The 13,944-nt window shown below is 40.8% G+C and overlaps 1 protein-coding gene across 8 annotated transcripts in view; it reads left to right on the top strand.

Moving 5' to 3' along the window:
• RHOBTB1 (Rho related BTB domain containing 1) overlaps nt 1-12,282 on the top strand; it is a 69,985-nt gene extending 57,703 nt beyond the window's left edge. For all 8 annotated transcript variants that reach the window (XM_071215808.1, XM_023584038.3, XM_071215809.1 and 5 more), the window contains 4 exons: nt 4,580-4,730; nt 6,814-6,902; nt 9,428-9,533; nt 10,082-12,282. In XM_071215808.1, the coding sequence (XP_071071909.1) occupies nt 4,580-4,730; nt 6,814-6,902; nt 9,428-9,533; nt 10,082-10,251 (516 nt within the window). In that variant the 3' untranslated portion in view covers nt 10,252-12,282. The remainder of the gene's footprint in view (nt 1-4,579; nt 4,731-6,813; nt 6,903-9,427; nt 9,534-10,081) is intronic.
• Nucleotides 12,283-13,944: the final 1,662 nt, after the last annotated feature.

Genomic DNA, 13,944 nt, shown 5'->3' with positions numbered 1-13,944 from the left:
CAATTTGCATTTCACTGACTTTAATGTTCTCTAGAGATAAGGAGCTGCAAGGCTTGCTTCCCTAATTTTTCCAGCTTACTAAAATGTGTGCGGCTTGTGCTGCAGTGGGCCTGTTTTTAACCAAGCAGAGAGAAGTTGATCAAGGTCGAGAACCCAGACACAAAGGGACACTGTCAAAGCTGACCTCACGAATGCTAATCCCCTTTATCCCTTCCCAGAATGGACTGTAATCGTCTCCAGATTAAATGTGCAGTAGAGGTGACCAAAACAAAATCTTGGCAGTGAATGTGAATGTGCATATATATGGTTGTTTAATAATCTCTCCTGGAGGCAGTCACCTGTTTAGCACACCCTCCTAGAAAGATTAGGTCAATTACCCCCAGTATTGTAGAGCTGTGGTTAAAAGGTATGTACAGAGGCACAAGCAATTTGGTGCCCGCCTCCCACATGGAATGTCCTGGGTTCAGTTCCTGGTGCCTCCTAAAGAAGAGGCGCCTCAACGAGCCATGAGCCCAAGTGGCTCAAGTGGTTGGGCACTTCCCTCGGACATGGGAAGTGCGGGGTATGGTTCCCCGTACCTGCTGAGGAAGATGAGCGAGACAGATGAGGGAGCCATCCTGGGGGGTGTGGGGGAGGTGGAATAAATTTTTTTTTTTTAAGTATGTGCAGATTCAACAGAACACAAAAGACAAAGACCACAGAACCGAACACCCAAAAGTCTGGGCTAAAATTCCATTAGCCAATCCAAGAAAGCCAGGAGCTTTTCCACCTTCTTTTGTCCTTTTTCTTCATTTCCAGCATACAGTGTGTAATGCCATAATTACCAACTCTAGTCTCAAGTCTTTCTAACTTAAGCATGGGCAAGTGACTGACCCTAAGGCTCAATTTCCTCATCTGTAAAATGGGAATAACAAAAGTACCTTCCTCATAGGGCAGATAAGGCATGAAAACACAAGCACAAAGCATCTAATTTGGTGCCTAGAACATACAAATGCTCAGTAAATGCTCTATTATCATGGAATATTCTTGTTCACTTCTTTCCAGGAGATCTTTGTCCCTGAAAGATGTAAGCTAAAAAGCCACCAGTCCCCTTTCTAAACTGGGAAAGTGTAGAGGCGTTTATGGGTACAGAAAGAGGTACTCTGTAAAAACTCAACATATGCTCCTTGATTGACTGAGACCCATATTCACACTTGGGATTTGTCCTTCTGAGTTTAAATCTTTATTTTCTTGTGAAAATTTGACTTCCCTCACAAAATTCAAGCTAAATTAATAGAAATTATGTGCATATCCAGAAGGAATTTAAAAATAGGCTCATTGGTGTTACTTTAACTTTTTTTGGTCATTTAATATTCAAGAAGACACTGTATTTTACTTATATTTTTCTCATTACTTTTAATGTAGCAGTAAGCATAATTCTCTCCCCAGAGGCACTCAGCAAGTGGGTCATTAAAAATGCATGCCCGGACTGTAGTAAGCAACACTCTGGATCTAGAATACTTTCTCGTTCTGAGATCAGCTCTAATTATAAGCCTAATAGTCTGAGCTGATCTTCGCAATTAAAATTTTAAACCAACTAAACTAGAATGTGGGGCATTGTTTAAGATAGCATTATATTCTCTTTTATTACTCTTGTTTTTAAAAGCTACAGCTAGCAGGTAGGACGTAAAATTTTTTATTCCATTTCCTATGTAGTTCTATTTATATTATTTTTATGAGCATTTTTTGGTATTTTTTTGAAGATACATGGATCACAAAAAAATATTATTTTTTAGGTGCTATGAAATGGTCTCTCTATTGTTATGCACTTAATTATAGAGGTTGAAGTCACAGACACAGGCTTTAAGAAATATCAGCCATGAGAAGAAAATGTGTATTCTGAAAGTGTTTTGCATTTGTTCTCATTTGCTGGTTATTTCTAAGAGTCCCGAACATTATTTGCCCAAAGGATCCATGCCTTCAAGAAAAAAAAAAAAAAATGATAGAGTTGTATTAAGCAAGAAAGAAACAGCAGGTCCATGGGTGATTACCAGCATCAGTGTACTCCAAGGACATTGGGAGGGAGTATTGGGGCAGGGCCACTTGCTAGAATCTGCCTTTTCCTGCTGCCAGAAACAATTTCTTTTACTTTACTGTTTGTATTTCTAACAGGCATTTTTTTCTTTAAGCAATGACTTAGAACAAACTCCTACCAAAACAAGTTAAGGTAATCTGCATAACTTCAAAACTCAGTCTCCATAAAGAAAATAACTTGAGATATCATCTATTTCAAATTCCTGCCATATAGCAGATGTGAACTCTGAAGGCCAGAAAGCGTGACTGATTTGTCATTTTAGTGGCATATCCTCAGTGCCCTGAGCTCTTGCCCTATCCTCTGAGCCATTGTTTTCAGAAGCAGCAGATAGCCCCTCTCTGGGAGACAAGGTGTTTCCAGGAAGCTCTGGGGCTTTTCTTATATTAATAATTTCTAACATTTGATAGCACCTGGCAGTTTACAAAAATGTCCTTTCACTTTCCAAATGATTCAAGCTTTAAAGATTCACAACTTCACCTTCAATTATCTGGGAAATGATACTGATCCAAATGCAAAATTGTATTAATCTAAAATTGTGCTAGTCCAAACACATCCTAGAAAATGAAATTTTGCCATGTATTCATACACACAGAAACAGATTTATGTGGGTATCTGTAAATATATTCATCTCCATATAAAATAAGCCCCTGCAGATATAAATATGTATGGATGTAAGCATATATATTTATAAGTGTAACTGGTGTTAGGTCATTGAATAGCAATTAATTATTTGTATGAAGGAGGGGTAACGTTCCAACATCTGTATGTTGTGGATGATCCAACATGAAAAACAGCTTCTTTACATTAAAATAATAATATCAGGAATAGGTTCACTCTCCACGTTCTAGCCATTATGCTAGAAATTAGAAATGATCACACATGTCAAATCATTGATGGTAATGACCCGTGCAACTTATTTGTGGAATCATTATTGTTTTCATTATGACTGTGTTGAAAAGGGAGGACAGTTATTTTCTTACCATTTCTGTGCATTTTCCTGCGTCCTTCCTATGATATATTAGGAGCCATCCCTACCTGTGGGAAAAGGCATTTGCCCTCTGAGGTGCCTGGTGGTTAGGCACCTACTGAAAGTGACTGAGCTGGAGAATAATACAGGATGTTACTTTAGCATCAACAATTCTAGAACCATATGATAAGAACGCATTAACTATGAGCCACTTGTAGTATGGCTATATAAATATACTGCTTAGAGTACCAGGATTAAGATATTTATAACTCTTCATCCTTTTGAACTTGGAACTCAGTTCTTTAAAATATTAGCGGCACTTTATTGTACTGTAACCCAAACCTGTTTCCTTGTCATTATGGGTTTCCAGTATTGCACCCTGGTTCTGAATGTATAGTATTATACTATATAATATTATAGAAGTAGATATAGAGAGAAGGAGTATGTATAGAATTATACTCTGAGTTCAAATCTTGGTCAAAGCCTTACTAGCCCCCTGATCCTCTATTTTCATATCTGTAAAATGGCAAAAATAGTAGTTTCTTCCTCCTAGAGAGGCTACAAGGATCAATTAGATAATGCATGTAGAGAACTTAGCACAGTACCTGGCACATGGGAAGCCTGCGATTAAGGTTAATTTCTATAGTCATCATTCAATAGTAATCACCAATGATACCACTGTGCACCTCTGTACCTCAGCAGGACCAACTGCGTCCTGGAGTCAGAGACCTAAAATGCTCTGTTATGCAGTGCACTTCCCTGTTGCTCCATGCCTAGCTGCCCAGAGCCCTTGATCCCAGGCATTTCCTGGCTCTCTGGCGAACTCCACCCTGTAGTTATATAGACAAAAACTACAGGTACTCAGGAGGGAGACTGGAGAACCGTCTGGGTGCCAATTCACACTATCCAACAGTTCCTTGTCTGGAACTGTCCCAGACAAGGATTGCTCTGGATTCTCTGAACCCACTGATACCCGATGATGGTCCTGGAGTTATGTGGCTGCACTATCAGAAAATAGTAAGGAAGGTGTATCATGCTAGCATGTACCAATAGAATGACAAAATCAAGCCAGTCACCATGGCAACTAGGCTTGTAACTCATCCTTTTCTTTTGATGACTTAGAGCTGGGCTCTATCATGTGTCAGCAACAGTGTGGTTTCTAGCTCCTCCCAACACCTGTCACGTTGCTAAGAGATTTCTTTCCCCACAATAGAGTATTGTAATGTACTTGGCAAGGAGGGCCTATAATGCCATCCTACATTTACAGCCCACTTTTATGATTTATAAGTCCAAATAGCCATTTAAAAATTCCAAATCAGGGTTTGTCAAGCAGCTCCACACTTTAATCAGACACAAATCAAAACCATATGTTTTAAACTGTAAATACCAAATGGCATCTGTGCACAGCCTCAGAGCTGGTTTCAGAGACCTGCCAATATCGAATCTCATAGTTGGGTTATTTCTACACACTGTAGCCTGAAAATGTACCCACTCCTTGCTTTCTTCAGCAGAACTTAGCTTTTCAAATAACATTTCAGGTATATCTCCCGAACATAAACAAGATGTCAATGCAAGCAGTATTGGATTATCTCTATACCAAGCAGTTGTCGCCTAACTTGGATCTGGATCCCCTGGAATTAATTGCCTTGGCAAACAGATTTTGCCTGCCACACTTGGTTGCACTTGCAGGTAAGGCATATGACTCAGGGTCATGCCGTGTCTGTCATATTTATCAAACTTGCATTTAAATAAAAATAAGAGTTCCAGGGAAGAACAATTTATTCTTCATCACCCAAAATAGGATGGTCTTGTGCAGGTTGACCAAACGTATAAGACAGCCCAATTCATTCAACACATATTTCTTAAGCATCTACTTATTGGTAAGCCCTACTTATTGGGTTACCAATGCAAATAGAAAGATCAGTAATCATGGTCCCTGCCCTCAGGGCACACACTATACTCATGTTGAATCATGTGTGGACCACAGAATTTAAAACTCCAATGCCAGTGTTATCCACATTTTGGGGGCTCACAGGCAGTCTTGACAAAAGATACAATAGGATGCAGTGGTTAAAGAGCATAGATTGCTGGGCTGGATTGCCTGGGTTTAAGGCCAGACTCCACCATTTACTCGCTGGTGACTTTGTAATTTACTGAACTGTTCTGTGCCTCAGCTTTCATTCTTTTTAAAATGGGGATAATATTACTTTGCCAGAGACTTGTTATGAGGATTGAATGAGTTAAAATATATAAAGTCCTTAGAACAGTGTCTGGCACATAGTAAGCGTTATGTAAGTGGTTTTCTTAAAGCTATTTTAGAAAATGTTCTGACATTGTCAAATACATTTTGGGAAATAGAAAAAAAAAGAGAGTCTTGGCTTAACATCCCAAAGCCTTATGTATCATTTCTATATTTGTTCAGTTGGTAAGCTGAAGCGGGTCTATAAAGGACATATGTTTTCAAATACCTTTTCCTTAAATTTAAACCTTCAGCTTCAATCACCAGAGGTGTCAATTAGGGCCCTGGGTTTTCATCACTACATTCAGCTGACTCCTATTAACCGTGAAAATAGGCACAGTGCCTGTCTTGTTCACTGGTGTAACCCTGCACATAGAAAAGTACCTGAGCATATTAAGTTCTTAGTAAGTGTTATTGTTGAATAATTGCATGAATGAATGAAATAGAATGAATGAACAATCCAAACAGCCATATCTGCACTTGACTTGTGGCAATGTCTTTAGAAATAAGATTTCTTTCTCCAAGCTCTAGGATTCTACTACCCGCAACCAACTGGAGATCAATGAGCTTTCCTCTCCCTAATTCTTCTCCAGCCAGGCAGAAAGAGATATTTGAAGTATTGCTCTTGGATTTTTTCAAACTGTTTTAACCAATACACCTAAATTCATTGATTGAAATGAGTGTGCTGGCCCAAGACTGTATCTCCACATGTCAATCCCAAAGCAGATGATAGCTCACACGGAGGAGGAGACAGCTCAGTCTCAGAACCTCATTTTAAATTTAGCTTGGAAGCCTTGGATACAAGCTCCTGTGCAGAAATGGCATGCCCAACTGGATTTTTGCTACTTCTGGCTGAAGGTCTCACCAGTCCTTAGAATCCAAGAGGTCAAATATTACATCATCCATTTGCAGCTGTTGAGACAGACATATACATTCATGTTTCTCATTCCTCAAATAGACCCATTACTCTGCTACTTACCTCTCCCCTGTCAGCGATAATTCAGAATTGGAGTGACATGAATAGGAAACTGTCCAATAGGCCGGTGCTAGAGAGTCTAGCACATTCTAGGATGTGTCTGAAACAACACTGTCCAGTAGAACTTTCTTCAGTGATGGAAATTTTCTGTATCTATAATGTCCAGTATGGCAGCCATTAGCCACATAAGATTCTTGAGCCCTCAAAAGGCAGCTAGTGTAAGTGAGGAACTGAATTCCTTAATTTTAATTAAAGTTTAAATAGCCACATCTGACTGGTGATTTGCCATACCATACGGTGCAGGTGTGGAGGATTCTGGTTATTTCAAAAGCATGAACGTGAGTTCTCAGAGTCATCAGTCAGTGGCTGGAGACTAGAACTCTGTGTATGGAAAGGCTGCACATTAGAACAGGTCCTGGGTTGAATTTGGGTGGCTGTCCAGAACTATGTTCCATGCGCCCTCCTTTCTTGGGTGGTCCCAAACCAGAGGCTCCAGGCGAGATGTCTGGCTTGCAGGGTGTGATTTAACTTTCCCCTGTCACCTTTCTCTTCCCCAGAGCAGCACGCTGTTCAGGAGCTGTCAAAGGCCGCAGTGAATGGCATGGGTATCGACGGAGAAGTGCTCTCCTATTTGGAATTGGCCCAGGTTTGTAACAGTTTGCCTTTCACTTCTTAAGCGTGTTCAACCAGTTGCTTTAATGCTGATAAAACATTCCACTGTTGCATCTGTCTAAATAAAGATGTCACCACTGAGTCACAAAGGCCCCCTATGTACCCTGGGAAGATCTAAGAGTTTTACATTTCTTGCGCCATCCATCCTGCTGGGCTGCATTTGAAAAATCAACAAGGACCACATCCCCAAGCCTCCCCATCTCCCACAGGACACCAGCTTCACATGTAGGAAAAGCACTTGAGGCATATGGGGTGGGTGGGGGGAGCAGATTTTTTCTCCTCCTTTGATTTCTTCTTGAATTCTTGGGCATGTATTGGCCAAGGGAAAGACAGTTTCTAGGTTTCCATGAAGCACTCTAACGCCCCCACATCTCACTGCAGATTTCCTGGAATTTTCTAAAATTAGTATTGTTAATATAATTTGTCACTGAATCACTTACTTGAGACAAAGTTAACCCCTATCTCAGTTTCTTCATCTGTAAGAGAGAGGCATGACCATTCACACTCTTCCAACCTTATGGTTTATTTTCAGACCCAAGTGAAAGAGAAGTGTTTAGGAAAGAACGTTGAATTGTCAAAAGCCCTCTCATAATATGAAGTATATATGCAGGGTTATCTAGTCCCTACATAGGCTTATAGACAAAGAATTTTACAATCTAAGGGAACTAAGAAGAAACTCCTCAGTCTTTTCTTCTGCCTATTTCTTAGTTAGGGCAGTGGCTTACTAAGTCTTAGGCCAAATATTTTAAATGGATATTTTTCAATCAAGAGAAAGGAGGCAGTTTTAGAAGGAAGGCACTGAGTAGGTGAATGCTTGGGCCATTTCATCTGTGGCCATAAAAGATGGCACAGATCCAAAAGGGAAGGCAGATTAGGACTGTACAGTAGCCTGTTCATTCTGACTTTACATTCAACAAATATTTGCTATTTTCTCCCTAAGTTCCAGGCACTGCCCTAGACACAGGATATGTAGAGTCTTTGCCCTTAGGGCAATCACAGGCCATTGGAAGAAACAGACATTAAAATCCAAAGTGACAGTCTAAGAGAGGTTACAGTTAAAATTAAAGACAGACATCTGGTGCCGTTGGATCAGAAGACCTCATCAAAACTAAAAACTAATTGGGGTCTTTTGAAACAGGTCTGGAGGACAGTTTATGACTTTTCTCTCTACAGTAAGTATTGCCCCAACAGGAAAGTTAGGTGATACAATTTCATAATTGGTTAGTCCATCTGAGGTCATGATTTAGAGCTGTGTCTGTTTGCTTGTTTTGCATTCCCACCTGCCCCCCCACCTCCTTTCTACAAGGAAGTAGCATGATTACTGCTGGGCCCTGATCTGACTGGGCAGGGAGATTTTAAGATGGATTCTCCCGTGTCTTAGCTCCTTCATTAACCCTCAATCCAGTGGGATGTATTTAACAATTCTCCAAGGGGAAACACACCATGATTTACAGCATTTTTCCAATTTCCATGGTGTAAATTCTCCCACCATGGCTGATTCCAGGCTACCGAGGTGAAGTCACTGAGCTCAGAGGTGAGGGGAGATGTACACAATTGGCTCTCTCAAGGCAGTGCAAACCAGCTCTGGCCCACCACTGCCCTCATCTTATTTTCAGAGAGAAATGCAATATCAGGAGAAGGGGGAAGCACCCACTAATACTGTCCTTGGTGTTTGGAATTGGGATTTTCAGGGAGTTTCTTGAGTCCCTCTTTGAGGACTTTGGCTTTGTGTTGCCATCTGCAACAGAGACGTGGGCCCCTGAGGCAAGCACACCATGGTTCCAGGGGCTCCCCAGACCAAACAAACATCAAGGGAAAAGACAGAGGGCCTGGATGGAGTGAGGCAAAGCCCTACCAAACCTGCCAAGGAATGGGGAGTCAGTCAATTTTTTAGCATCAGCTCTTTTTCAGTCACAGCTTCCTGAGCTGCCACATCCCTGCATGTCTGCTCAGAAAGGAGGGATTCGCGTGTTTGGAGCCCTCCCACCCTGCCCACACAATCTGTTCTTCTTATGTAACTGCAAGGACAGGTATGGAACAGATAGTCACATACTCCACGGTCTCCTCTTTTGGTCTTTGACCAGAACAGCTGAGCTCTGACATGCGACCCAGAGTATTCCATTCCCGAGGCTCCCTTAAACAGAAATGGCAGCGCTGCTTTCTGCTGTTGGCTGGCATCTTACAGAGGCCACAGTTGCTTATCGCTAGGGGCCAAGCGGTGGGGGAGGGTGGGAGGGCTAGGAGTAATTTAAACTCCTGATCTGATACAGTGATATTTTTGGTGCACCTATCACCAGGATAGGGGAGAGGCATGTCAAACGCTATTCTTGGCAGGCATTGGAAGCCATGGCCAAAGACATAACATCACAGTCAAAACAAGAGGCTTACTGAATTTGTCATATGGGCCTTGTATTTCTTTTTACCCCGGCTGCCTTCCTCTTTCTTTGTAACCCTACTATAGAAAATAGAATCTGACCCCTTTTGGTCACTTCCCTGCAGTTCCACAACGCCCACCAATTGGCTGCCTGGTGTTTGCACCACATCTGCACCAACTACAACAGTGTTTGTGCCAAGTTCCGCAAGGAAATCAAATCAAAATCTGCAGGTGAGACTATGCGTGGCCCCCACCTGTCCCACTTTCATCACCACCAATGGAAGTGTTTACCTCCCAAGGCCTTGAGAAGGAGCATGGGGAGCAGGCAGCTGATAGAAAATCCCTTAGGACTGGCTGGTGGTCACATATTCATGTGACACGACGCAACGAATTGTTGGTTGGAAATTCTCTTTGGATGACCTCATGCTCAGGGAAATTTGGGTGGGCTGGGGTTCAGGGTGCCCGGCTGCAAAGCATGCTGAGGTTGTTGACTTGCCCTTGTCAGGGTAGGATGCCTCAGGACAGGCTCAGACTCTGGAAATTAGGTGGGCCTGGCTTCAGGTCCTCTGCACCCAGATGCATGACTTTAGGCAAGTGATTCTGCCTCCCAATACTTTAGTATCATTTTCATCTGAAAATGATCCTAATGAGAGTCTCTACCACATTGGGTTGTTGAGAGGTTCTGTAAGATACTACCCAGAAGCATTAGGCACAGGGCCGAGACCACAGACACAATTAATGAGCAGCAGGTATTATTCTCGGCATCTCTCCTTCACCAGACAACCAGGAATACTTTGAGCGGCACCGCTGGCCCCCGGTGTGGTACCTGAAGGAAGAAGACCACTACCAGCGCGTGAAAAGGGAGCGAGAGAAGGAAGATATTGCACTAAATAAACATCACTCAAGGCGAAAGTGGTGCTTCTGGAATTCATCTCCAACAGTCTCCTGAGGAGGAAGAGCTAAAAAGCAGTAATCTGATACACCACTTTTAAGAGCCACTACTGTAAAATTAGTCTTATTCTTAGAGATGTAGTTCAGGTATCAGGCACTGATCTTCCTCCACTTTTGTGCATTTATCTTTGTTAGGATCAAAGCACAAGCTCACCACCAATGAGCCTGGACAAAAAGGGAAGCTGATGCTCACTGCATTCCTTAAACTAATGTGTATATTTTTTTGTTGTTAGGAGGCTTAATGAACTTCAGTCCGTTATTTCATTTCTTTTTATACAAGAAAAAAAAATCCAGCTTTCATGGTTCAAATTCCAAATTGGAAAATATTTTTATATGGTCTCTTGAATTTTGTTGAATGGAAATACTATGTATTACTTTATTTTACAGGTCACAGATTAACCATGAAGTCACCCTTCATGATTAAGTTGAAACTCTTTACCCACATGACCCCTGAGGCATTATTATATAGTTAGAGGGTTATCCTTTTGTTGTGAAGTAAAGGATTGGAATGAAATTCCCCAGACTGCACGTTAGAGAGAGTGTTTAATCTTTGTTCTGTTGAATAACATCAGTATAATTACCAAGTCAACTCCAAGAATGTGTATTTACAATATTTGCCATGTAAGTGCTAGTAATTATATGGTTATATGTGCCATGTAAAATATAGTGATATAAAATATTCTGTTGTTTAAAATGTCTAGATTCAAGAGGATAATCTTTATAATCACTAGAAGGGCTTATTAAATCCCAGCATTATCTAGGGCAAACTCACTGGTGGACCTGAATACAAAAGCTACAACTAAAACATTGGTGTTTAGATGGCTGCATTTGGGTTTGTGTCTCTCAGTGTTCTTTGACCTTACCATGCTCATGCATGCAGATTCTCCACTGACTTGAATCAAGATGGACAAAGAAAAGGGTCCACAGGCTCCATGCCACCATCTGCAGGTTTGTCACAACTCATTGCCAGAGAAACAGGCTTCCTCAGGTCTCTCACCTGTCGCCAACTTCACTTTGTAAAACACGTATTTTTAACTCTTCCCAGGGAAAATTCATGTCGCTGCAGAAGTAGGTTAAGGTAGACTACCCACCCCTGCTCAAAATCAGCAGGGCCTGTGAAAGCACAAAGCCGGAGGCCAGGTCATCTAGAGTCCCTGCATTCTCCAATGCAGAAAGGAATCTCGTATTCCAAGAGTCTAGAAAATGGTGCTATTGTGAGTTAGTTCTGACCCTTTGTCATTCTGAGTTGTTGTTTTTTTTTATGTTAAAATAGAAAGTGTTGAGCAGAGGAGTTTGGAGAGGCAATCATTGCTTCTCTGTCAATTAAAATGTTACAGCCATCGGATGTTGTGTGGCAAGGCTGGGACTCATTCTTTTGGTAACTCAACTTAATAACGCTAAAGGTTATTGACTTTGGTGTTTTGTTTTGTTTTTTTCAAACTTTCAAAAGTCAGAAAAGAGACAGTTGAGCCCAAGCCCCAATGGTGACAGCCATATGCATTTGAAAATCTATCCAGATTGCAGATGGGCATTTTTTTTACTGTCAGTGGAAACATACCATATTCAAGCACTTGGAGAGTCCCAGAAATGCATCACCTTCCCATGATGAAGGAGGGGCAGTAGAGTAGGAATAGCTTTCAGTGCGTTCACCTTAGTTTTTAGTCAACAGGGTTGTAAATCATTATTGGAAGAAGAAAGGAAACAGAATGAAAGAATAAACGTCAAGACTCAGGAAGAATTGGCATATATCCAAGCATAAAAGGGTAGAGGTTGAGTTTTCAATGAGTAGTTATAGTTGAATTTATACAACCAAAGCTCCCACTTGATTGTAATCTTGCCAAACTGTAATGGACATATAAATGAACCTGGGTATAAGCAATAATATCCACTAGTGTTTGTGTCAGCTGCTGTAACCAAGTGGCTGGTTCATTTGGTTGATGCTGATTATGGCCTTTAACCATGGTGGTTTCTTTTATGTTTTTTATTTCATAAAAAAAAAAAAAGCCAATAAAATTGTTTAGCTATAAAATGCCTCCAATTTTTTTCAAGGATTACCATATCATGTGTGTAATTTTCATAGCTTTTTTTTTTTTTTTGATAACTACCAAAATTGTAAAGGTGCTGGATCAAGGGGACTTGCGTGTGCTCCAGTAATAAGACTGCTTGTTTCCAGTATTGCCAGTAGACATTCTAATACCATGATGTAAGGTTTCTGGCTCTTTGCTCTTAACTAATGCAGTTTTGTCACTAGACATGGCATAGCCTTGGAAAAAATAGAAATGATGTTTCTACCCTAATGGACTTACTGTAATCTGGATTTGAACAATTCAACCAGCTATTGAGTAAAAAATCTGAATTAGTGGGCTGAAGATCTATCTTTCCTTTGGAAGCATGTTTGTGAAAATTGCTGGGTAAAGCTTCTAAACAGTTCCTGGACTTCTTGGCAGTGTAATGTTTACCCAAATTCAGAGGGAAGAACTGTCGCTACTGAATCTCATAAGGGAGGCTTTTCTGAGCAGCGCGTTCTCTATAGCTCCATGGAAAGGATTTAACAACTATAGAAAAACCTTGCAGAAAGAAAACTGGGATTCCCTGCATATTCACGTACCTTTTTTTTCTTTCTTCCTTTTCCTTTTTTTCTTTTTTCTTTTTTTAAAGATACTAAGATATACAAATGTCACATGAAAAATATAGGGGATTCCCATTTGCCCCACTCCCCACACCCCCCACATTTTCCCACATTGACAACATCCTTCGTTAGTGAGGTACATTCATTTCGTTGATGAACACATTTTGGAGCCTTGCCACTAACTGTGGATTAAAATTTACATTGTAGTTTACACTCTCTCCCATCCAATTCTGTACGTTATGGCAAGATATATAATGGCCTGTATCTGTCGTTGCAATGTCACTCAGGTCAATTCCCAGTTCCCAGAAATGCCCCCGTATTACACCTGTTTTTCTCTCTCCTGCCCTCAGAACCTCCAGTGGCCACTGTCTCCACATCAATGATATAAAATGCTCAATATCATTGATCCCATACCTTTTAAAGGTGAGTGGTCATGATCATGGCACTTTTTACAAAAGGCATACCAGTGAAGTTTTACCTGTAGAAAGTCTTGGTCTAAGTTTCCCCTAGAGCAATACCTGGCAAATTATCAGGGACCTCTACACCCCTATATTGGCATTTTGGGAACCACAAAACCTACTGGTATAAATGTAACTTAAGTATTCTCGTTATGGACATTTAAAAGCAAGAGTCTAATGTTTCTAAGATTTTTTTCTTTCATATGTGCTTCCATTACATGGTCTATCATTTGTCAAAATCCACTTTCTCATCCCTGTGATACCGACTAAGTAGCGTAAATTCTACTAGTCAGAAGCGAAAACAACGTCAATCCTGAATTTGGAAACTGTTTTATGAGTACAGCATTTCTGAAATGAATGCTTACCTGCAAATTGAAGCTCTGCCAGGCTTTATATTAAATGCCTATATATAATTGCCTTTATATTAAGTGCATATATATATGATATATGTATCTTTTTTAAGATATTTAAAAATTTATTTCTCTCCCCTTCTCCCAACCCGTTGTCTGCTCTCTGTGTCCATTTGCTGTGTGTTCTTCTATGTCCACTTGCATTCTTGTCAGGTGGCACCAGGAATCTGTTTCTTTTTGTTGCGTCATCCTGC

This window comes from Dasypus novemcinctus, chromosome 6, assembly GCF_030445035.2.
Source record: "Dasypus novemcinctus isolate mDasNov1 chromosome 6, mDasNov1.1.hap2, whole genome shotgun sequence".
In the NCBI taxonomy this organism is placed as follows: domain Eukaryota; kingdom Metazoa; phylum Chordata; class Mammalia; order Cingulata; family Dasypodidae; genus Dasypus; species Dasypus novemcinctus.
This window is presented reverse-complemented; position numbering and strand designations above follow the sequence as displayed.